Here is a 25,503-nt window from a genome sequence, read left to right as displayed (position 1 = left end):
ATGATTCAGCCTGTCATTGGCCTCTCCTTTGGAAAGGTTATCAGTCACACCGAAGGGGCAGATAAGGTGCCAGGCGAAGGATAAGCTCAGCAGGCCGGCACCCTCTCCAGAGAGTGCAGACTGCTCCTGGCTCTAAACAATTTGCAGAGTGTTTATGGCTCTAAACAATTTGCTCTACGCTGCTCTGAAGGAGGGCCTGAAGCAAGGGGACTCTCTTCACTGTGCCAATGTCTCTCGTGTTGCAGGAGCCCAAACAGGAGAGACACGGACATACCAGAGAAAGTCCAGCAAAGGCCAGCAAGGTGATGGAGGAACAGGAACACCCCTCCTGTGAAGAGAGGCTGAGAGAGCTGGGACTGCTCTGCCTGGTGATGATGTGGCTTAGTCAGGGGGTCTCATCAGTGCCTATAAATACTTGAAGAAAGGATGCAAAGAGAACAGAGCCAGGCTTCTTTCAGGGATGCTCAGAGCCACAACAGGAGACCATGGGCACAAACTGGACCACAGGGGTTCTCAGAGCACCAGGCAGCTCTGCTGTGCTGTGCATATGGCAGAGCCCTGGCACAGGCTGCCCAGAAGCTGTAGGATCTCCTCCTCAGAGACTGCCAAAACCCAGTAGGATATGGGCCTGAGTGTCCCTGCTGGAGCTGGAGTTGGGCCAGATGGACCCAGAGAGATCTTCCCAGCTTTTTGTAGAAGCCCACATGCCTTGGCTTTCTGTTTTTACCCTTCAGTGTTAGCTGCTGACAGGGTCTGCTCTTATGCCTTGAACAGAATCATTTCTGTCACCCTTCCCATGGCCCAGTTGCAGCATAATCAGTAGGGGAAGAGGCATGTGTAGATCACTGTGTGATTCATGCTAAGTGTGAGTTTCAGCACTTCTGAGCCTTACTTTCTACCTTCTCTCATAACACCTACTTCAGAAAACCACTGGAAAGCAAGAGCCGTTATTTTCTAACTTTGTTCATCGTTGTGACGCATTTCTCAACTTCGAGCAGCAAAGCAAGCAGCACAAAAATTGCTGACAGCTGTCTCATCTCCTCATCTCACTCGGCCCTCAGCTTTGCTGTGTTCTTCAGCAAAATGAGCAGTGGGAACCTTGCAGTTCTTCTTGAGTCTCCCCCTCTGATTGCCATTTGCAGTCAAACAGCATCAGTGGGTGCCCAGCAGTAAAGAGGATGACAAGAAGCACACTGCACGCTTCAGGGCTATCTGGGGCACAAGTGACTAATGTGTGTTTACCAGTAAAGCATTCACACGTTCATTGGTAACACTGATTTTATTCAACCCCATGAACATAGCTGACATTTGTTAACACATCAGCCTGATGGAGCTGTGCTTGATTACAGTCTCCCTGCATGTATATATATGAGGATATAAATATATACAGCGCACACTTCAGAGCATTCAGGGCGCACATTCTACTGTCTCCAGCAGCAGGAAGGGGAGAGCTTGTCTCTAATCTGTTGACTTACTTAAGACACACACATCCACATCCTATATAAACATAGACACTCACAAAAGCACAATAACCTCACAAATAAATAAATAACTGCAGTTTGGTTCATTGCAGTGCCATCAGTAACCAACCCAATCTGTCTGCCCACTAAAAAGATGCTTAGATGCAACAGCACAGCATCTCCCCGCATGATGGGACAGTTTGAGGCCTGGAATGCATTCCAGTGAAGAGGCCTGATGGAGCAGAAGGCCTCCCACTCCCTGCAAGCCTCCAGTCCCACTGCCCTTGGAGCAGATCATGCCTCACCCCCATCACTGCACTGCAGTTGGCCACCCTGGGGAGGGCAGGTGCAGAGCTGGCCACCTTGGGGCACTACGGAGCCAGCAAGCACAGCCACCTCCTCCTCATCATAGCAGACACAGCGGGGACAGCCATCGGCCACTGGGCTGCCCACAGCCTGGCAGGAAGCAGGCACGGGGTCACAGCGTGAGCTGCAGGTGATGTCCCCGCTGGGCTGGCAAGTGCACAGCTTGCGGGCGAAGTCGATGTAGAAGGACCTGCCCGTGGGGACATGTCTATCACTGAAGCCTTGCATTTCGCAGTCATCCTGCAGGTAGGGTGGGCAGGCACAGGCCGGCACGCATGACGGGCAGCAGCCCCCAGGTCCTGGCTCGGGGCAGGCTGGACAGGCACTGGGATCACAGGTGGGTTTTGGGACTGCAGCACTGAGCAGCAAGCAGAACAGCCACAGGTGGAGTGTGCTGGTAGAATCCATGCTGTGGGGAGACAAGAGGGATTGGTGTGGAAATGGGCACATCAAGCCCCTCATGATTCTCATCCTATGACTGGTTGCCCCAGCTATCTCCTCTGACTGTGGTTACATCCTTGCCCCCGTGCTCTGTTTTACACAGCTTTCGCCTGCAAATATGCATCTACTTGTCCTTTTATAGTGGCCCTGTGTGGAGCCAGGAGTTGGACTCAGTGATCCTTGTGGGCCCCTTCCAACTCAAGATATTTGTGATTCTATGACTTTTCATTCTACTAGACTCAATTTGCTCAACAGAACCCACACCAGCCAACCCAAAACACCACGTTTCCCATTTCCCAGCTGCATAGGTAACAGCCTCCCACTCACTCCATTGCTACTCTCCCCAGACCCTTGCAGGTCCGGAAGGTGAGACCCCCCTGCCCCCTGCCCAGCCCCTGGTACCTGCAGTATAGCCGGATGAGATGGCTGCTGGAGTGTGAGGTGTTGCAGGATCCCAAAAAGTGCCCTGGTGGCCAGCAGCACACTGGCCCTCTATTTATGTGTCTGCAGTGTGAGACTTGATGAGGGAGGCGGGGAAGCCTCTACAGCACAAAAGGTGCTGGGCAGGGCTGGGGAGATGTTTATCTTGCTGACTTCTTAGTAGAATGAGCAAATGAGCTTGTTGGAGAGGTGCTCCCACCTTGCAGAGTAATGGGGTGAAGAGCAGGATTGTATGAAGTTTACTGCATGGAATTTAATAGCAACAAATGCAGTATGCTGCATCTGGGGCAACCCCAGATCTGCGTACAGACTGGGGGGCAGAGATAGATAGCTCTGCATAAGGGGGTCTGGGCATTCTGGTTGATGGCAAGCTCTACCTGAGCCAGCAGTGTGCACTGGAGCCAAAAGGGCCAACTGTACCCCAGAGGGCACCTGGCCCAGCACTGCTTTGCTCTGTATGACAGCGACAGGGCCGGAGGGAACTGAGCTGCGTCAGCAGAGGGGCAGCTCAGAGTTAGGGAAAGGGTCTGCACCACAGGGCTGTGGGCATGGAATGGGCTGCACAGGGCTGTGGGCACGCTCCCTGGTGCTGGAGTTGAAGGAGCATCTGGGCAGTGCTCTCAGATGTAGGATTTGAATTTTGGGTGGTGCTGGATGGAGCCTGGAGCTGGACTTTGTGATCCTTGTGGGTCCTTTCCAGCTTAGAGTACTCAGTGATTCTGTGTTTTACAGCAGATTGGACTCCTTAAACCTGACAATCCCCATTCCCTGCTAGCTGTGTGCAGTGACTCGTGCTCTGCTAAAACTGGACATGTGGGCCATGGTCCTCTTCATCCCAGGCCAGCTGCAGAAGCTCACATCGGCTGGCAGCCCAGGACAGTGGGGGAGCAATCAGGTCTCTGCTGAGGCTGCTGTCTCAAGCAGCTACGCAATGTCTGGTGAAGGCGCTAGGCAGGATACATAAAATACCTTGACAGGGGAAGGGAAGTGAACTTGAAAGAGCAGTTAGCCGCAGGGGCTGTTATCTGCCTCCCTGACCACTGCAGGACAGCCCTATGGAAGCAGGGAGATGGACTGCAGGCAGTGCTCTAGCTCTGCTATCTCTATCCAGCTTGCCCTCTCCCTTAGTACATTTGATTTCTGCAGGGGAGCCCTAGGGGCTCAGTGGCTCTGGCTCCAGCCCAGGTGGAGCAATCTCAAAGCAATCGGAGCTTGTGCTAGCCTTTACTGGTTCTGGCAGCATACAGGAGCCATTGTAAAAGCACAGTTAGCATTCAGCTTTGCATCACCCTGTGCTGTATTGCAGCTGCCTCTCATGTAGCCCCTGCTCAGCTGTCAGCCCGCACACAGTGGCACAGCTGCTGTTGGCACTGCTGTTGTTTGGGCTTAGCTGCAGGGACTGTGTGTATTGCAAGAAGTTTCAGGGTGGCAGAAATCTGGGCTATCACTGTGTAGACATAGAGAGCAACAACAGTCTGCAGCTCTCATTTCTGACACAAAGCTCTGCAGGCACCTTAAAGCCTCCCTAACCACCAGCAAAGGCATCTGAGCTGCCCAGCAAACAGGAGACTGTTTCCACGTGGGTTGCATTCTGGGGCTGGGGCAGTGGTCTCCAGCTACAGGCAGGTCAGGTCACCCCTCAAAGGTGCCCTAGGAATTGTCTCACACTGACCTTAAGCCTCATGAGCTGTCTTTGGGACATGAGCTATCCCCATAAGGTCCTTGCTTAGGAAGTGGGGAACCTGGGGTTCTCCCAAAAAGGAGAATTCCTCAAAGAGAGACAAATGCCCCTGGCTGTTGAGTGGAGGCAGATCTTCACTCCTGCTGCACTGGAAGAAATATTACAGTTATCAGGAAGGTCTTAGTGCGTCCTGGGCTTCAAAGGCATCAAGAATCATCTTCAGTTCTCACTTTGTGGAGTTATGTAACATTTAAAGACTTAATTATGTGAGTACAGAATACATGCACGAACTGGTTGAGGTGGGAAGGGGCCTCTGGAGATCACCTTGCCCAACCCCAGCTCCAGCAGGGACACACAGAGCAGGGTGCCCAGCCCCACATCTTGGGGTTTGGAGGTCTCCAAAGAGGAGAGCACACAAGCCCCGGGCAGCCTGTGCCAGGGCTCCATTATCCACACAACACAGCAGTGCTTTGTGATGGGCTCCTGCGTGTCTCCCTTTGCCACTGATTGTGGCACGTTTCACCACACGTCTTTCAGTTTGCAACAGAGCTGCTAGAGTAAATACAGTACAATAAGGTCGATCTGATTAGTTTTTACTTTTTTTCTGGACAAATATGGTCATTACTCAGGCAAAAACTCGCAGGAGATGTGATAATGTTTGTGTAACTGAAGGGAGCAAAGGGAGGCAGAGACACTATTCCTAAATATAAATACTTCAGTATTCCTTAATTTAATAAAAATCTTATACAAACTAGATTAAATTGAAAATACGGACTAGCCACTTAGCAGCAAGCCAAAATTAGTTGTTGTCCCCTCAGAGGAGTTCCTGAGATGCAGGGAAAACTGCAAAGCTCTCTGCTTGTTTTGAGAGCAGCTCTCCCAAAGCAGGTTTCAGCAGCAGCAACTCTGCTTGTTCCCACAGCACTGGTTTCACATTTGATTTCATTTACATTTTCAGAGCCATGACAAATGCCTCTTTTGACCTTCGTTATCAGTTCCTGGAACACAATATTATGACAGAAATAGGACCCCTTTCCCCTCTGCTCCCTTGAAAATGAGCTCTCAGGCTGAATATTCATGAGCTGAATTATACAGGAAATTGGGACATAGCCCCATCTCATGGCCCTGTTATCACGTTGTGAGAATGAGTCTCTGCTTCTCAGATGGGTGCGGCTGGCTGTCCCAGCCCAGGGGACGTGCGGCTGGCACTGCTGCCACCAGCCCTCTCAGGCCTGCAGCCCCACAGGAACCCGCATTCCCCATTTGCCCAGCACCTTGTCCCTCACTTCCCACCCCTCTGCCCATCGCAGCCCTTGGATGTCACTTCCCACCCACCCTCCTTGTGCCTGCCCAACTCCCCTCTTTGTGTTTAGCAGGGTGTCCGTATCCCACCCACACCCTGCTCCTCCTGGCTCTGTCCCTCCTGCTCGCCCCAGTGAGGGAGTCAGATTCTCCCTCTGTGGCTCCCAAAAGGAGCCAGGGGTGAGAAGCAGGGTACCCAGGGAGCTGCAGCATCTGAGAGAGGGGATGAGGGTCAGGAGGGTGCAGTGTGATATGGCTTGTCCCCAGCCTTCAAGAGGAGCCTAGAGGAGCTGAGCTGCTCTTGTTGGAGATGGGCTCCAATCTCAGTGAGACCTGAAGGCACTCCTTCTCCTGAAGGCACTAAAACCTGCATTGGGAAACATCTGGGCAATAACAACAGCAATCCTCATCCCAGCTAACCCCTTGTTACCTGTCCAGCCCTCGGTAGCCTCATGTAACCACATATGGCCATCAAATGTAATTTCTTTGTTTCACTTCTTTTTAGTGATGCTCTGGCTGGCATCTAGCAGACACGCAGTTATTACATTACAATTTTCACATAGTCATTTTGAGAAACCATCAGCTGGATTAGACCACAAAATATCCTCAGCCACGTGTTTCATGCTCAGGAGGAGCAGCTGACCCTGCTGGAGGCACGGGGCTCAGCACAGCTGGGCTCCTTCCTTACTTCTTGTCATTTCTGCTGACAAAGGTGAGGAGGTCCATCGCGGTGACCACTCCAAACACCATCTGTTTCATGAAGGAACTGCCATTTCCACTGACTGGAAGCACAGAAAACACCAGGTTAGTGGAGGAGAATTTAAGGAAAAAAGGAAGAAAAGAAAGAAGAATTTTAAAAGCCACAGCCGTGCAGATTGAGGCTGCTGTTCATTTTTTAAGAGAAAACCATAAGTGGGACAGCAGCTATCTCTGCCATACCTCAACTGAAATGACCAGGGCAGCCTCAACTCAGGTTACAGAGTTACATCAGGGAGGTTTAACTGCAAATAGTGCACTCTTATCAGAGCAGGACCCCTGACTTCCCCATTGCTTGTAGCCAGCCTCCATTCTGGTTCTGCTTCTATCGCTGCAAAACTTTTCAGGCTGAACTAATGAGACTCCTTAGAGCAGCAATGAGATTCTTTAGAGACGCTTCCTATTCTGCTCTAATAATGTCCTACACTACCATTAATAAAACAACATTGCAGCAATTACTTCAACTATCTGATGTTTTCCTAAAGGAAAATAAAACTAGCCACCAGTGTCCAAACACGAGGAAGAAGAACAAACTGTGAACATGTGGCAATAAGATACAAGGGGCTAACTGTGAGGGCATTAAAGCAGCAACACTGCTGAGAAAGGGAAGTCAGCCCAAATGTGTTTTTTGGTGAAAGAATTGAAACTGTGCACCAAAGGCAGATTTGAAAAAGAGGCTTTTGCTTGGCTGGGCTTGCAGGTGGCTTTGGAGCTGCAGGGGGATCTGCAGCAGGCCACAGGGATGCAAGCAGATGGATTGGGCAGCTGGCACACAGCAGGTTTGGGGCTCCCATTTCAACAGCAGCCTGCTGCTGGCAGTCAGTACAGCACAAATAGTGCACGCTGCTCACTCAGGAACACCTTGCATGCTCAGTGTGTAATCCCATAAAGTCAGTTTAATTGCAGCCTTCAGCTCTAGTGTCATGCTAAACATGGGTCTTCTGACTGTTTGGGTCTTTTTTTTATTTTGTGTTGCTATATTTTAAGCAAAGAACCTCCTCAAGACAAGGTCAAATTCGTACCTCTGCAAGTTTTATTGTACCAGAAAGATGTGTTAGGCCAGATTTGCAGAACTGCACCTACCACCATACCTGTTTCTGTCAGGGGAATAGCTGCTGCTATGCATGCTTTATTGGACTCATCAAATGGTTTTGCTTCACTGGCAGAGCATTCCTATACCCAACCTCAGTCCAGGAAGGACTTATAACAGGATGTCTGAAGGTATGGTGCTCACAGTCCAACATACCTCTTTTCAGCTTTCTTAACTTTCCCCAGCCCTCCAGGAAAGGTGTCTGATAGCACACAACCATGAGGGCCCTGTAAAGTGATTTTTTGGCTCAGGCCACTCAGGGCACATTGGCAGGAGAACATCCCTTGGCTGCATCCCTTGGGCTGGAAGTAGGAACAGAGGTGTTCAGAGCAGATGTCACAGCCTCTGTGCATACAGAGGTCTTTAAGCAGTGGGATGTAGACTGCATACTTTTTTCCCTTACACTTACATACCTGAATTCCACCTAAGACTTTTCGAACCTATTCAGACTCTCCTTTGCCCCTGTCCTCAGGCTACTAATTCTGCAGCTATCCCTCAGTTCCCTTGTTTCCTCTGTTGCCCACAACCAGCAAAGCAGTGATTTGAATCCAAGGCCAAGAGACTAAACGAGTACTAAAAGCCTGAGGCTACAGCTGCACAGCAAACACACCACACCCCAGATGCTACCTACAGTCTGCCTTGCTTGTCATGGGAGGAGACCAAGTGAACATGCTCCCACTTCCAAAGATGGGTTTCCATGGGAAACTATGAGATGAGGAGCTTCAGTGTTATTTTTTCACTGTGGAAACAACACAGATCCAAAGGGCAGGATCTGTGATATGCACCTGTGGGACACAGACAGTCACATCCTGGTTCCAGGCTCCACTGGGTAAGGTTTCCCTTTGTTCCCCTCATCCCTGCAGCATCAGGAAAGGAAATGGGTGAATAATTGGGCTATTTCAGCACTTTGCAGAACAAGATGCAACTCCTTCCTGCAAAGCCGCAGATACTGCACATGTGGAGCAGCTGCATTGATCTCTCTCAAGTTTGCTTTGGGGATTTCCGTCTCCCCTCTCAGACATTTGTGCAAAGCCCTGACAGTGCTTCCCCTTTTTACAGATACCTACACTGCATTTGCTCGTGCACGACAATAGCGAAGTGGTCATTCTCTAGGATGCAGGAAAGCTTCCCAAGGCTGTCCTCCAGGCTGATCTAAACAGGACAGAAAGAGACATTTTACAATTCACTTCACATTTACAGAACAGAGATGAGGAGCCTGCCTCCCACCTGTGATTGTAGCCAAGTGAGAAGAGTGGACCTTCCTTACTCACCAGTACCCTTTTTTGGGAGTGTCTGTTGGCTTTGGCACAACTAAAATACACTGCTGTCTCCCTCTCTGAAAGCCTCTGTGAGCCAGCATGAGCTACCTCCAGCACCAACCATATACCTCACTCTATCTCTGGACTGCTGATGGTCACCCCACCCAGGCATCCCTCCAGGTCGCACACAGGACCTGCCCAGTGTCCCTTCAGAGCCCATACCCACTGCCCAGACCTGTGAATGTCTGGGCTTTGCTCTCAGTGGGCACTGGCCAAATGTAAGAATGAGTGAGGACCTTCAAGTGCTTTGCTCCTGATGTAGAAGCTCCCGCATCTGAGCTCCACAGGGCTGGCAACATTTTTGCAGGTGTCTTCCCTGTTCTCATCTCCATGATGGTCACCCTCCCCATTTCTCTCCACATTCCCCTCTCTGCCCTTCTCTCCCAGTTGCTCTCACACCTGAGGGTAATGAAGCATCTCCTCCCCATCCCCAGACAGTAGAAGACAGCAGCCACAGCCTTAGCAGTACCTTAGAGAACTGGTCGTAGATTACTTTTGTAACGGGGTCTGAGAACTGTGCGCTTCCAGCCAGCACTGAGGTCAAGGTGTTACTGAGGGTCACCATCCCCAGAATAAGTCTGCAAAGGAACAGAGCTTTCCAGAAAGCCAGGCCTGAGGTCAAGCACACATCTTGTGAAGTCAGTGTCTAACTTCATGCTGCTGTGAGCAAGAAGCACCAGCTTTCTCCTCACTTGAGTTGGATCTTTAGTAGGCAGGGGTCCTATGGTGACAACCTCCTAGAATGACCTATCACAGAGAGTTGCCTTGATGAATTGTGTCTGTTTTTATTGTTAGCAAAAATAAAGGCTCTAAACTTTCCAGTTATTCTGTTCTAGGAAACACTGAGCTCATGAAATGCCTGAAGAATTTATGGGATAGAATGTCTCCAGATTTTGACCCATATGCTTATTCTTCACAAGGAGGCGGATGGCATTTTAAAAATGTGCATCTCAGAATTCAGCACAAGTGCTCTATCATTGGATAAGTAGATAGGACTTTCTTTTTAGCTTCATGGTGGCTGTTTTTCCTGTTGGAATGGCCATCTCTGTACCAAGTAAAAATAGTTACCCTGATTCAGCAACAACAGGAGCCTGGTCGTATCCCTTCTCCCGAAGGATTTCAATTGCCTTTTGACAGCTGACTTCTGGGAGAAGAATGAGAGGGGCTGAGAGATTCAGTTTCTGCACCTTGATGTTCCACCACCTGTTGAAAGACAAATGGCAGCACCAAGACATTACTCAATGCTGCATGGCTGCGGGATGTGCTCAGAGTGGCAAGGCCAGTAGAGATAAGGCCAACTGTGCAGAGATATTCTGTCTGCCTGCCTGCAAAGCTCATGCTTTAAGCCTGTAAGGAGAGGCTGACCAGGTTCCTCTCCATCACTCTCCTCAGTGTACCGGACAATGACTGTCACATAGGAGTAGAACAGCATCTTCAGAACAGAAATGTCTCCTTACTAGACTAATTGGAGAAAAGGGATATCTCATCACTGAGAATAGAGGAGCTGACTTTACAGCCTTCCGAGAGGGATCTGGAGTTAATTGCATTTTTTTAAAACACTAGATGATAAAGCTTTCCTTTGAAAATAATGATTCCCAGACTCAGAAGGCTGTTACCCTTAGCACAGTTCATACTGGTGGAAGTTGTCTTACCAAGGCTTGTGCTCCTGGACGTCATTTAGGAATCCGTTTTTTATCATCCATTTATCGTTCAAGAACTTGGACCTAGAAATCAACAAAAAAGAACAGGTCTGTGAATCTTCCACAAGCAGTCGTGCTCTGCTCCATGCATTAGACCACAGCACTGCCTCAGGGTTCCCATGATTTTTGCAGCTGGCTGCTTTTAGCCCCTTTTAAGGTCACTGGGAGCTGCAGGTGCTCAGTGACTCCTCCAAGCGCGCCAGCTATTTGCGTTCCTAACTCGAGGCATGCAAGTTCAAAAACTTTAGCTTGACTGATTCCTGCTCCGTGCAGTAAGGCAACGACAAGAGGAAATAAAACCCAAGTGGCCCAACAGCCAGCCCGTGCTGTTTATCGCTGCATTGTGTTGTTTCTTCATGTCATTTTATTTCCTGTGAGTTGTTTGAGGGGAAGTGGGAAACTCACATGTAGTTCCTGACAGAGTCAGGCAGGATGACGACACAGCGCTGACCATCCTTCAGGTCCTTGGCAGCCTGCACGGCGACTGACATGGCACTGCCTGAGCTGCCACCTGATGGGTACCAAGAAGAGAGAGACAAGCACTGGGAGGGAAATAGCCTCATAGGGTAGGAAGAGACCGAGCAGGGACTGATAGGACATGTTCCTAGGATGTCTTGTGGCAAAAGGCTTATGAGGCAGCAAGAAGAGTTCCCCTACGAACCTTATAAATCACCTCCTGTGATTCCTTCTGGCCAAAGGCTGAAAGGTTCAATATGGGGACATTCATATCACTGCTGCCCATATCACACCCTTTCTTTGGGTGAGGAGAACACTATGCCAAATCAAGGCCTCCTGGTGAAAGCGTTTGTCAATCAAAGATTTGCTTTAAATGCATGGTAAAGATTGGGAAGAAAAAAAAGCCAAAACATAAACATTACACTCATGCTTGGAATACCAGGCCGACGTGATGGAAAGACCTGAACAGTGTGTGTGTGTGTGTGCATGTGGTTTGCTGCACGTAGGAGAAGCAGGTCACTGCTTTACAGAGGCAATTTCTCCGTGGGTAGTTTGAGTACTGGAAGTCAAAGTCATTCCACTATCTGTGTGCCCATTACACACCACGCTCAAGGCAGCACGTAGTTTACTGCAGGTTAATTAGCACTGGGTCACATTTTTCAAACTAATGGTGAAAGTCTCTGAAGTAATGCAATTCTAGCTAGCAATGAAGCTATTCAGAATTTATAGACAAGTTCAGCAAGTGGTTTCCATTGAAACATAGTGACTTTGTCTCTGCTAAGTTAAATCAACGTAACAAATAGCTTGATCTCTCTCAAGGCTCCTGGGATGCGAGCGCTCATCCAGCTGTAACTACAAGCCTCTATATCGTCTGGTCCCGGGTGCAAAGCTATAGCTATGTACTCAGGGACACGCAAGGCTGAAAAATGCTGATGCTATGTAAGGGCCCATAGAGTACAGGCAGGGTTTGCCTGAGGACATCTATTCACTTTGGGAAGCCCTAAGGATCACTTCCAGTTTGTTGGCATGAGAAGAAATACTCAATAAGAACATCTTACACTTTACTTTCAAACTTTCCTAGTCCAAACCTGGAACCTCTAGTATGGCAGTAGTTCAAAGACAAAGATTATAGCCTCACACATTTGGTAGCAGAGGGACAGTTTTAGTCCACCTGTCCTATCCTGAATCCCAGTAATCCTTCTCTTCAGCCCATGTAACACTACACCAGGCAAAATTAGGCCAGAAGATCCATGTGCAAAAGCGTTACAGCAAGCGGAGAGTTACTGCTTCTATAATTATTGTTGAAGATGAGCCAGATCCCAGACCAATGACTCTCTGCAATACCTTTAACATCTACAGAGATCTACATAATAGCCATTCAACCTCATTAACCTAGCAGACACAAAATGCAGAGTGCACCTACCTTCGGAATTGCTTTGATCCCAAAGCAATTAAAAGATGAGGTTGAAAAAGTTTGTTAAGAGAAGCAGCTGCTGTCATTGATGCTTACCACACAACAATCCTTCCTCTCTAATCAGCCTGCGAGACATGAGGAACGAATCCCTGTCATTGCATTTATACCATTGATCAACCACCTGAAGAGAAAGCAACATGGTCAGTTCCTGGAGGAGATTTTTCAGGCTGCCCCAGCTGTCTGACATCTGCCATGGTGCTGATTTCTACAGCACCTGGTAGCTTTGAGCCGCTTTCCACACTTGATGAAAACAAATGCATTTATCAGAGCACCCCGAGTCCTTGTTTGTGAGCACCCCTCTAGCCTTTCCAGCCAGAACCCTTTCCTTGGAGAATGGAAGACTGTCTGATAGGTCCAGAGTCAGGATGAGGGACAGAAAATGGTGGAAGTAGGTTGGATGCAAAGACAAAGATCACTTAGAGGCCTCTCATCACACAGGCACTTACTGATCTGTCCAGGACAGTGGGGATAAAGTCATGCCCAATGCCCTCCACCTCTACGGTTGTGTTGTTCGTCCTGTTCAATTCACTGGGCAGAGCGACAATGGAGCCTTCAGGGTCTACACCAATTATCTACAAGGGAAGGAAATATTTTTAACCATAAAAGGAGTTCAAAAATAACATCTCAAAGAAAAAAATACCCACACCTTTATCAGTGACATTTTTCTTCCCAGTATATTCATTAATATTACTATCCACTGTCTCCCAGCTTACTTTGCACTCTGGGCACTTCTCCTTCAACTTCCTCGCAACACCAGTGACGGTGCCCCCTGTGCCGGACCCAATCACCACCATGTGGACCTTGCCTGCAAGTCAGAGAAGAGAGAGGCTCATAGGGACTCAGCCTGGCCACAGCAGTGTCTTTCTTTTGTCCAAGTCCCGTGTCCATCAGCTGCTACAATTCTGCATGTGGTAAGGCAGGGTTCATGCTAACAGGCGTGGTGAGGAGCTTGGAGGAACTAGTTGGATTTGACCACAACCGGTCCCTCCTCAGCATAGGAGGCTGAGGATGACCTCCAGATTTCCCACTGATTGTCATAGTTTCTTCACAGTTGGCATCTACTGGTTTAACGGGGAGGGAAGATCTCAGCACCTCCAGCCCTCTCAGGCTGCACTACATTGGATCACAGCGTGCATGTGAATAATGGTCACACACATCAGCAGGAGAGACAGCTTGTCAGATAGCGTTAGTACCCAGGGAGTTTGGTGGTACCAGTGTCAGTCAGATGTAGTGTCACTGATTTTGGAGAAATTATAGTGATTCAGGACTTGTAGGAGCAGAATCTGTGCCAGGCCTTCAGAGCCCTATGATGCAACTACACTGGGGCAAAAGGACTTGCAGTTCACTACTGGCTGCCAGCAGGAGCAAATCTAAATGTAATGGAAGGAAGGCTGAGATTCTCGTTTCTGCTGCTACCTGACTACAGTGCTATTACGATATCTGCCCTCCAGACAAAACCCCTGAATCTTGTTCACCTTTTGCACTGCTCCCAGTACTGGCAATAAATTTCACTTCTATCTGTACAGGCATGGGCTGAGATACTTCTTCATCCTCCCCTGGCTGTCACATCAAACGTCATTAGTTTGTTAAGTTGCAGTCTGATTTGATTTGCAAATGAGATTTCAGGATCTGATGCAACCCTCCATGCCCTGATGGATGTGTCTCCTCCAGTGAGGACTCCTGAGCCACCCTGTGCTCTCAGGTCACCTAGGTGCTGTATCAGCCAAGAGATGGCTCTTCCTGCTTCAGGAGAGCCAGGTTTAGTTCACTGTTATGTCTTTTCCCTCAGGCTTTTGAAATCAGAGGCCATAACAGGGAAGACGTGCAGGCTTAGGTGGATCTGGAGTGGGTCATGTGAAGTTGCTACACTCTACGTGTCAGTGTTATCAAGGATATCTTCCCTTACAAAGGCCCTCTTGGCCACTTCTATACCTTTCACTCAATAAACTATGTAAAACAGGCCTCTCACAGAGGGCTGTAATCCTGCACACATCTTCAGCATGGAGAAATAATGGTACAAATGGTACCTTCACACTGCTCCAGGATCTCCTCAGCGGTGGTGTCGTAATGAGCCAGAGGGTTGCTTGGATTTCGGTACTGTTTATTTCAACAGAGAACAGCATGAGTTATGGGGTAAAGCATAGGTCAAATACCGAACTAGCAATAGCTCCTGATGAGCCTTGCTCAAAACATCCAGCTGCCCCTCTCCCCTCTCTGGCAGCCTCTCAACGGCTGCCAGGTCACAGGTGTTCCTCCTGTTTGTTACCTCTGGACAGGTTTCTAAGAACACTTAGAACTTGTCCACACTGGAAGCCTAAATACTGGCAGCCTGTGAACACTCACTATCTGGTGTGTGATCCCTGTGGTGTGAGGACAGCGTGACTGTCCCCCACTCTGCACTGCCAGGTTTTGTGGTTTTGTTGATGTCTTTGCTGTTGTGGTTTTGTTGATGTCTCTGCAGCAGTTCCTCAGCATTGCAGATGGCTGTTATTAACCTTTCCTGTTGCCTAGAAAAAGCTGAAAACACAGCCCTACAATACTGCTGAAGTGATCAGAAAATAATTAAAAAATACCCCATCCCTCTCAAATATCCTATTCAATTCTTTCTTCAGGATTCTTTCCTGCAGTGGGGTCTAACCAGAAGGAGAAGTACCCCCCTGTACAAGAGTCAGTGCTTTAGGAACTTCTGCTGTGAATCATCAGGCTTTGCCCTTTGCAGCATGATGTTTATTTCTGAGGCAGGAATGAGGCTGCTAGGTTGGTGTAAAAAGTGATTTTCAGGTCAAAGGTAAACCTGAAGCAACATGAGGAGCCTTTCAAGTGGGCAAGAAAACCCAGTCTCCCCCACCTCCCAGTGCTGGCAGAAGTGTTACAGGTTTGGAGGTGTCCCCGATTTTGTTTCTGCCACTGCTCTGTAAAGCAGATTATGTTTCATGTGCCATAAAATGGTAATTCCACAGTGGTGAAATCTGCCTCCCTTGCCAGTTTGACCAAAGGCCCCAGCTGCAGGCCGACTTGGAGCATTGCTCTATGAGCTGTGTTTGGGAAGCGAGTTCGTGAAAGAGCTGTGTTTACCTGGTCCAGAATGTGAGAGTTTGGGATTTCATTTTTCAGCTTCCAGGCGACACGAATGTTAGACTCTGGAGCATCAAAACGGGTGCATGGGGTCCTCACAATTTCAACACCCAGTGCCTTCAAAATATCAACCTTTTGGAGGGAAGAAAGGAGATGTAAGGCAACCAGTCCCATGCAGTGCTGGTAATTTGAGCCCAAGTATTCATGCCAGCGTCAGATATCAGAGAAGCTTTGCATGCAGGAGACATTTAACATTTGGAGATACAATGTCCAGTTCTTGGTTATGCTATCTTTGACATCCTTCTGGCACCAAGAGCCTCCTGCCTGCAGCTGACACATGGGTTCAAGCTTGGCTTTGTGCCTTGTCCTACTTGGGAACAGTCTGGGGACACAGAGGAGGTAGGTAACACTGTGCCATTCTGTGGCACATGGGAGAGGAAGCAGGGTAGAGAATAGTGCCTGGAAAGCAGCTTTTGTATGTGTTGTGGGTTGAGACCCTGCATGCAAAGAGGAGCTCAAAGCTGTCTTTGCCCCAAGATCCCTTGTGGGAAAGAGCAACTACCATCAATCCTGGGATATTAATCCATTGGGAGGTGCAGCTGTCAGAGGAAGAGGGGGTCAAAGGAGGAGGGTGGGCGCATGCCACTGCTCCTGGAGGTGAAGCTCATGGCAGCTGGATGTGGCATCTGATCCAGACTGAGCTTAAGTGAGATTTATGTTAAAATGAATGGTACTTTGGGGAAGTAGAGAGCTGAGTTTAGAGCAAAGTCAGGGTCCAGATCAGGCTTCATTAACATGAATTCACAGTGGAAGGAAGGGATGCCATTCAGAGGGACCTCGACAGACTTGATAGGTGGGCCCAGGTGAACCTAATGAGGTTCAACACAGCAAAGTGCAAGGTTTTGCACTTGGGCCAAAGGAATCCCAGACATCCATATAGACTGGAAGGAGCGGTCCTTGAGAGCAGCCCTGCAGAGAAGGACCTGGGAGCCCTGATGGATGAAAAACTTCACATGAGCCAGCAGTGTGCTCTTGCAGCTCAGAAAGCAAATGGTATCCTGGGCTCCATCAGAAGAGGGGTGGCCAGCTGGAACAGGGAGGTGATTGTCCCTCTTTACTCTGCTCTTGTGAGGCCCCATCTGGAGTTCTGTGTCCAGGTCTGGAGCCCCCAGTACAAAAAAGACAGGCAGCTGTTGGAGAGGGTCCAGAGGAGAGCCACAAAGGTGATCAGGGGTCTGGAGCACCTCCCCTACGAAGACAGGCTGAGGGAGCTGAGCTTGTTCAGCCTGGAGAAAAGAAGGCTGTGGGGTGACCTCACTGCAGCCTTTCAGTACCTAAAGGGGGCCTCCTTGACTCCTTGACTCCTACAGGAGGGGAGTCAACTCTTTGAAAGGGTAGATAAGAGCAGGACAAGGAGAAATGGTTTTAAGTTGAGGGAGGAAAGATTTAGGTTGGATGTCGGGGGGAAGTTGTTTACTATGAGAATGGTGAGGTGCTGGCACAGGCTGCCCAGAGAGGTTGTGGATGCCCCATCCCTGGAGGTGTTCAAGGCCAGGTTGGATGGGCAGCCTGGTCTAGTATTAAATGGGGATGTTGGTGGCCCTGCCTGTGGCAGGGGGTTGGAGATTCATGATCCTTGAGGTCCCTTCCAACCCTGGCCATTCTGTGATTCTGTGATTCAGCTAACTGTTCATGGGCCCAAGGTGGAGATTTCCACCATCCCCAGGGCACCATCGCTTGTGTAAGTAACTTGGTTCAAAGAACATTCAGTGTCTCCAGGTTAAAGGAAATCATACCGAGATGGAGAAAGCAAGTGACTAGACAGACACTGGAAAGAAATACAGCAGGGTATATCAGCAGCCCCAGCACCCAACATGCCTCTCCTCTGCTTCCTCCAGCCCCCACATCTCTACAAACACCATGTTCAGCTAACACATGACACAAGCTGCGTCACTGACACTACATAGTTAGATCATTGCAGGATGCTTTTTTTGTCAAGAGGAAATCTTCTGAACTGCTACAGATATATGCCATATCTGCAGAGAAGCTCATTGCCCTCTAAAGGAGAGAACGGTCTATCTTTTGACGGGAAAAGGCAGATGAAGACAGAGAGAGAGAGATGTTCCCAGGCTGTGGGTAATACCATACAGAGGTCTGACCTTCTCCATGCTCATTTTCTCCGGCAAGACAGTGATGCAGCGGTAGCCTTTCACTGCAGCTACCAGAGCCAGCCCGATTCCTAGGTGGTGAGGAGGAAAGCAGATCATTCAACAACAGCATTTGGCAAAGCCAACCAGCACACATTCTCTTCTCCTTCCAGCATGCCTCTCTCCCACTGGGTTGTGAACACTACCCAGACATTTTCACTGCAAAGCTGCATGTGAGAGCATGCATCTCTTCTGTGAGCCCTCTAGGACACACTCAGAGCACCATGAGGATGTTTTAACATGGGACATGATCTGTGATAACACTGGTGTGGCATAAAGTGCTTGGTAAGGCTGGAGAATACTTTCCTCCTGATACAAAGCCTAGCCTAGTTTCCTTTCTCGTTCCATAGCACAGGAGAGAGGTGATTTTTTTCAGGAGTACCTCACCCTCAAACGCTCTCAGTCATGCTCTGGGGGGGGGAAGGGGTGTGAAGCTGCATATCTCACCCTATGGCCAGCAGGCCAAGGGGATCTGCATGCCAGTGTCACTGTTGTGATGGATGGAGCCAGCTGCTCCCCAGCCAGATGGGGCAGCAGGAGCAGTGTGTCCCCAATGGGAGGGCACAGCAGCAGCTGCAGGGACATGGTGCTGCCCCACAAGCAGCAGTGGGAGCTGCGCATGGATGTGGAAACATTCACAGAAGGTTTGTACAGGATGGACAGTGTGGGGAGACTCCCCTGCTGTCTCCCACCATAATCTAGTGCCTGAGTGGCATGATGGTGACAAGGAGAAAAAAAAAAAGATTTGTCTCCAGCCCATCAGGAAAAGCCTCTTCAGGAATCTCTGAATATTCAAGCCCCAGGTTCTCCAGCTCCTCAGGCTATCTGCATCACCTCCATGCCTGCACAGAGATCCAGAGGCACTCAGGAATTTCAGCAGTGAGTCTGCCAGGAGAGAGGGAGGGAGGGAGGGGAACGGAGGTGAGGACCGAGCGGGTGCCACAAGCTAACCATGCTACCTGTGTTCCCCGAAGTGGGCTCAATCAGCGTGTCTCCCGGTTTTATAATCCCCGCTCTCTCTGCGTCTTCCACCATCCTCAGGCTGATGCGGTCCTTCACGCTGCCTCCTGCGTTGAAGTACTCGCATTTTGCCACTGGAAATCAAAGGTGAAGCTCCCTCAGGGACAGGGTGGGCTCATAGCACTGCACCACAGCCCCCAGCTCCCAAAGTCCTCGCCGCTATCACAGACATCCTCAATAACATAGAGATTACAAGGTAATTGCATCTGACCTTAACTGCTTCCTTAATGCTGCAGGCTGCAAGCCTTTGTCTTTTTTGCTGGGTAAGAGGCTCTGTGTCGACACACAGCTCAGGAACATACAGCTGCTGAGTGTCCTGTTCCCCTTCTTGTATCCAAGAAACATATAGGACACAGTCAGTGGGCATGGTGGTGGTGATGGGATGACGGCTGGACTAGATGACCTTAGTAGTCTTTTCCAACCTTAATGATTCTATGATTCCCTTGCTGTACCATGGGAGGGAGACAGCATCCCAGCAAATGGGATTCTGCCTCACTCTGCAGCTTGCCTGGTGCCGTCTGTACCAAATCCTCCCAAACAAGGAGGAAGGCCCCACTGTTCTGCTTCCAGCTGCACTTTGAGAAGGTCCCCAGTGGGAAACAGAAATTCCCGGAGGCAGAGACCCAGAAATGTGCAGCTCCAGCTCAGCCTGCAGGGGTGGTGCAGCAGGACGATGACTGCCCCATAAACTAATAACCAGGAGTACCCAACATGTGCCACATGTGGCCGTTCCATCTCTTCTTGCTCTCCATACAGTCTCTTCTGAAGCCCCCTCTGCCACTGCCCCTCAACCTCACACCTCATGGCCCAGAAAAACCTGGTGGAAAGGGGAAACTCACAGAGCTCACACTTGAGCCCATAGGACTTCCCAATCTTGTTGACTCGGACCATGGGGGTGCTGCCAATTTTCTTCAAGATGTTGGGTAAAATCTTTGTTTCTTCTGATCTGTATTAATGGAGGGGGAAAAAAAGAAAAGTCAAATCAGAGCAACCATTACACAATATGAACCAAGCAAGATAAAACCTGAATAAGGTTCCAGCAAGATCTATAAGAGACAAGCCAGCACCAAGAGAAAATGAATCTATCAAGTAATGGCAAGAAGAGTTAGTTGTGGTCTTTCACCACTCTTACCTTGAGTTAATTATTTCTTTTCACAAAAAATAATGTAGTCTAAATGTAGTAATTTTCTGAAATTACTTGTTCTATAAGGAGCAATTTATAACTATGTGAAGTTAGGAGAGCAAACAAGCCTCAAGATTATACAGAGCCCACAGAAAGCCATGCACAATCCAGACCGTTTCCTCTTTCTCCATCCTATTCAATTCAACCTCTTCTTTTTACATTTTCAGCCATCCCTGAACAACCTTTTTCTTGCCTTGCTCCTGTACTTGCAAGGATAGCTCCAAGCCATCAGAAAGGTCCAGATGCTCCAAGGCACCTCAGTCTCGGACTGACAAGAGAGGGCTCTCTCAGCAGTGTCAATTGATTGCCAGATTTCAGGGTGTGAATGACCACCACCTGCTTTGGAGTTTTATGCCCTTGAAGTGATACTTGTGATGAGTTGTCTGAATTTTATGCATGAACCTGGCAACATTTTCAACCAAGGGCTAAGAGTCACCATCTTTGTTTGCCAGCATGTGCCCTGAGTAAAGAAATGTAATGTCAGTCAGGATGCTTTTCCTTCTCAGATCTACAGAACCCTGCATCAGTGGGCTCTCACACAGCTATGCTCTTGTAGAAAGTACAACAAAATTGATATATCCCAGCTTCACCTGTGACAAGTTAGCAGTGCACCTTTTTTTTCAGAGCAGCCTTATTATGCAGCTCAGAGCTTCCTCACACTCCTGTGTGTTGAGTGAATTCTGCCATGAAGGAGAGAACTCTGGAGTTTTTTAACAAATAATTAAACTGAGCTCTTGGGTCAGGGCAATTCAGCCTTGTGGTTTTGCTAGGCTCTGTCAGCCTCTTAGCAGAAGCCAAGAAACACGTCACAGTAATAGCAACTAAGATGTAGAAAAGTTGTTTGTCCAACACATAGCTGAATGCATCTTGCTATGCAAACAGGGAAATGCTGTCCTTGAACTTTTTAAAAGGAAGAAAAAGGTTGATGAGGGCTGTGTTTATTGGGGCCACAAACGTATTGCCCCTGGTTGATAGTCAACATGTCTCTCTAAATGGGGTGACAAACCCCTACCCCCTCACCATTCAGCACAGTTCTCGCCTATCATCCTTTGAACCTTGAACCCAAGTTATCCTTGTGTGTTATTGCAGCCATGCAGGCAGGATGGCTGTCTGCTGACAGAAAGTCCATCTGGTACAAGATGACACACTGGTTTACTTAAAGTCACACACCTCCCTGCAAGTTTTGCAAGCATGATAAATACACTTCTTGGAAGAGTACAGGGTAATGTTTTATTGGAGGCATTTACTGCCAAAAGCAGCCCCACTTCTTACATGTCAAGTTTAGGAATTATGGTGTATTACACACGTGCTGTTAACTCTCACTCCATGGAAAGTGTTACTGTGCACATCACAACATCTACTGTGTGCTGGTAAATGCGAGGCAGTAACTCAACAAATGAGTTTTCCCCACAGCTTCGCCGTTTTCCATCTGCCATAAGGCCTCTGAAATGCTCACCTCTTTCAGAGAAGCTGAGACACAGTGTGAGGAGACTCCAGCTCCCTCAGGTGGCCTTTAGCCTTCCATGAGAGTGACCTGAGAGCTACACTACACATCTAGACTGTAGGAAGTCAGTTTGAGAGTAGAAAGCAAGGTTATTTATCTACCATACCCAGTGATTGTGGTAAATGAGATGTTTCCATGCTACATGCACTCCAGCAAGGCAACCACAGTGTGCACTCCCCCAAAAGGAGATCTTGTTTCTTATTGTGGAGCAAGGCACCAAATTTTCAGCAGTTCTCATCAAGTTACTTTTCTAATCACTACCGTATTTTACTACAAAAATAATGCTAGCACAGTCAGCTTCCTTTGTCAGCCATGTGAGCCCTGTGCATGTGCCCAAAGGAAGCAGGTCTGTGGATGTCAAGATCTGTAGAAATGTCTTTGGTGCTCCTAAAGTATGTGGTGGGGATGTTCTTGTCCTGTAGCAGTTGTTATAGGTGTGGGGATGTTCTTGTCTTGTACCAGTTGTTATAGGCTCAGGATAGCAGTGAACAAGGATGTTTTTTTCTCCAGCATTTCTACTTTTACTCATGACATGTTATTTAATAAGAGGTCCAAAGGAAAAGCAGGCCAGGTTATAGCAGATCAGAACTGGATTAAAGACTATCAGAACTAGTCTATCTCTGTATTTCAGGGAAAATGTAATTAATATCCTTAACTAAAATAACATTTTGCCTTCTTTCCCTGATACTATCCCTTTCAGCCCCAAAACTCAGCTAGGTTTCATCTCAGAAAGTTCAGTGCATTTCTCCTATTCGCTGCCATCTATAGTTCACGCAGAGCAGGGAAAACAACCAGCTCATTCCACATGCTTCTGCAAAGTAAAATGTTGTGGTTGTCCCAGTGCTGTGTGATTCGTGTGCATTTTCATCAGTGCTATGCAGGGGCTGTGTTTCATGCCCTGAATCAGTGATGCCATGTGGGCCCCAGGTGGGCTCCAGGCCAGCAGTGCTACACCTCTCACAGGCTCTGGTTCCTCACATGCTGGATTTGAATTAGCGCTCTGGCACAGCAGAGATGTGTCTTCAGTTTCCCTGACATTTATAGGACAGCCTTATCTTTAATAGCCTGTCTGCGTTTAGTTTGCAGGGCCATTAAAGCACTTCTCGTCTAGTCACTTTGGCAGGCTTACCTCACCCTGGGAGGAAATCTGCTGCTCAGAGGACAGAACAGCCTCAGAGTGGTCACCTCACCTTGCACTGAGCTCTTCGGTCACTTACAAAGAGTGGGCAACCTCTGTATGTGTCATTTCCTTCTTTTTTAAAAGCCCAAGCCATAGTAATCAATTTTTACGAAGCATTCTAGTCATTGGTAGAGACTTTGCTAATATTCAAACAGTCTTACACGCTGCTTCAGACTGTCTGAATGAACAAGGGTAGCTGAATGGTATCCCTCCACTGATGAATGCATGGCAGTCACTGACTGCAGTGTAAAAAGGGATGAGTGTGACAGCAGTATGTTACAACTGGGAGCACCATCTACACATGCTTAGCAGTTGGGAGTGCCTTCACTTCTGCTGCTCAACACCAGACCTCACACAGTCCATTTTGCAGAAGCGCGCAAATCCCTGATTGAAATCTACCTCTGCAATATGTTCACCTTAGCTCTTCTAAAGTGATGCCTCAAACTAGCACATTCTTCCAAGTGTGTGCTGAAAAACATTGAGATGAGTTTTGAGCCACCAAATCTTTCTGCAGGACTGAATGGACTGAGAAATTCTAGATGTGGCACCGAGGGATGTGGTCAGTGGGCATGGTGGGGGTGGGCTGGTGGTCTTAGTGGTCTTTTCCTACCTTAATGATTCTATGATTTTGTACTCGGTGGGTTTTGCCTTCAGGGGAAAAAAAACACATGATCAAGGTAAAATATTGTCCAGCTACAGACTTCTGGTCACTACCGTTCTGGTGTAACAACAGGGTTTCCTCTTCAGAAGAGATTGACCTTCCTGTACTCTGAAATAACAAGCGTGAAAGAATTACTTACAAGGGTATACAGGTGTGTGGAGACTTGTTGGCAGGCGTTGCAGCTGTCCACGTGCACTTACTGGGCAAGTTGGGAAGAATCCATGTGCTGTCGCCTTTGCTTTCCTGACTTCCCAAGCAGCTGCCTTTCATGAGCAGGCATGCTTTGGTTGCCTCCTGTATAGTGGAACAGAGTACACAGTCATCTGGGAAGAAAAGCATGGCAGGCAGGCACCCATGTAATAACTGCCAAAGGTGAGAAATTACATTCACATTTGGGTATGGAAGCAGGATGGGAGCCCACTTGGGGCATCCCTACTGGCTTTCCAAAAACTTAATTCTGCAGATGAGTTAAACTGTGGAAATTGCTCTTTTGTCACATGTACATATTCTGGTGGATCTGGAGAAGGAGTCTGAGAAACAATTTTTGGGTTGGATGTTAAGAAAAAAAAATCTATTCTCAGAAAGAGTGGTAAGGCAGTGGCACAGGCTGCCCAGGGAGGTGGTGCAGTCACCGTCCCTGGAGGTGTTCAAGAGCCGTGTGGATGTGGCACTGAGGGACGTGGGCAGTGGGCATGGTGGGATTGGGCTGGTGGTTGGACTGTATGGTCTTAGTGATCTTTTCCGACCTTAGTGATTGTATGACTCCACAGTTCTATTTCACAGCATTGAAGAATAAGGCAAATGAAATAATCAGAAACAGCTATAGGAGCAGACATGTTAACATGGAACCAAAAAAGGGTTAGATAAGTTCCCAGAGATAAAATTCATTAGTGGTTCTTAAATACAGTGTTCTTAATGGTACTCTAGGAACACTCTAAATACAGAGAAAAGGTCAAGTTTAGTTTTATTCTCAGTGTTTGCTATAATTTCTGGTATTCTGACCAGTACTAGAAACAGGATAAACAGTTACATGAAGTTTTCATGTGACTCTTTATGGTGTGACCATCCATGGAGTGATCATCTATGCAGTTCATCAGCCATTTTGGGGGGACTAAGAAAAACATCCATACTGAGAAAATAAATGTTTTGGTAATTGGAAATTTGTCCTCTGGCTTGTGCACACAATGAATTGGTCCTTATTCAGCCCTTGCTGAATAAAGGGAAATAAAGGGACTTTGAAGCTCAGTAGGGTTGTGTTTGGAGACTTGCACCCAGGCTTTGTAGTGCCTACAAAGCCCTGCTGACTCACAACAGTCAAGCAAGCAGCCAGAATACTATTATGGATGAGTCACGATTATCTAAATAACTTGTGGCCCAACATACGAGCCCAAGGGCAGCCTTAATTACCATTTCTGCCATCCTCCTTCTGCTCACTGGTTTCACCCACTTGCAGTCACTTCTTTGACTGTTTGAATTCAGCACTGTGCTTTTCCAGTGGCTTCTCCACCAGCCAGGTGTATGGGGCTGGGGTTCACTCTGTGCGGGCGTCCCTGAAACACAGAAACGTAACAGATTTCAGCCAGAGGCTAGAACTTCTCTGAAGGAGAAGGTCAATAAATGCATGTTGCTGCCCGGCCCTGCCACCCCAGCTTCAAGAAGAGCACCAGGCATGGTGACTTGGGTGATAAAAATGAACTGTGGAGCCTGGCAGCAACAAAGGCCCAGCTCTGTACCTGAGTTGTGCTCCTGTGCCTTCAAAAATCAGCTCTTTGGGATACCTGAGAGTCTGCATGGCATGGTCAAATGTGAGCCAAGACTCCAGGCAGCTCTGTCACTTCCTAGTGGTTCAGGCAGAAGACACAGTGCCACTATATGCCAAGTAACCAGCTAGCTGCAATGCAACTGGAAGTAGACACATGAAGAAAACTTGGGTACACAGAGCTTCCCCTGAGCATGTTTGACGTTTTTTGTTCTCAGAAGAAAAGAAAGCCTCTGGAAGAACCTAGAACCCTGCAGCCAGTCACTGAGCAGCCACCCCTCTTCCTAAGGCAGCCAGGTGGCACATACTGCAGCCCAAAAGACAGCAAGAGACCATGAGTGTGCGGAGCAATCAGACCAAAATGACCTGGATGATGCAGATGGTCTGATTAAAAACTCTCCTTGCAAACTTTGCTTCTCTGTGCTACA

General features: G+C 48.3%; 2 protein-coding genes across 2 annotated transcripts; both read right to left on the bottom strand.

The window, feature by feature from the left end:
* Positions 1-1,359: 1,359 nt before the first annotated feature.
* On the bottom strand, positions 1,360-2,719 carry LOC122178352 (fibulin-2-like). The gene is made up of 2 exons (XM_042868491.1): positions 2,670-2,719; positions 1,360-2,235 (listed from the first exon to the last, which is right to left on the bottom strand). The coding sequence occupies exon 2, from the start codon at positions 2,232-2,234 to the stop codon at positions 1,755-1,757; it is 480 nt and encodes a 159-aa protein (XP_042724425.1). The 5' UTR covers position 2,235; positions 2,670-2,719; the 3' UTR covers positions 1,360-1,754.
* A 3,450-nt stretch (positions 2,720-6,169) lies between these two features.
* On the bottom strand, positions 6,170-24,767 carry LOC122177661 (cystathionine beta-synthase-like). Its single transcript, XM_042867275.1, has 16 exons — positions 24,724-24,767; positions 23,456-23,610; positions 19,628-19,734; positions 18,728-18,862; positions 17,721-17,800; positions 15,562-15,693; positions 14,514-14,583; positions 13,200-13,291; positions 12,933-13,058; positions 12,523-12,607; positions 10,962-11,067; positions 10,509-10,580; positions 9,925-10,059; positions 9,326-9,434; positions 8,605-8,689; positions 6,170-6,473 (listed from the first exon to the last, which is right to left on the bottom strand). Exons 1-16 carry the CDS (start codon positions 24,733-24,735, stop codon positions 6,376-6,378), a joined length of 1,599 nt encoding a protein of 532 aa, XP_042723209.1. The 5' UTR covers positions 24,736-24,767; the 3' UTR covers positions 6,170-6,375.
* Positions 24,768-25,503: the final 736 nt, after the last annotated feature.

The sequence above is a fragment of the Lagopus leucura genome, unplaced genomic scaffold (genome assembly GCF_019238085.1).
Source record: "Lagopus leucura isolate 7727_CA_CO unplaced genomic scaffold, USGS_WTPT01 Super-Scaffold_100001, whole genome shotgun sequence".
NCBI lineage: Eukaryota > Metazoa > Chordata > Aves > Galliformes > Phasianidae > Lagopus > Lagopus leucura.
This window is presented reverse-complemented; position numbering and strand designations above follow the sequence as displayed.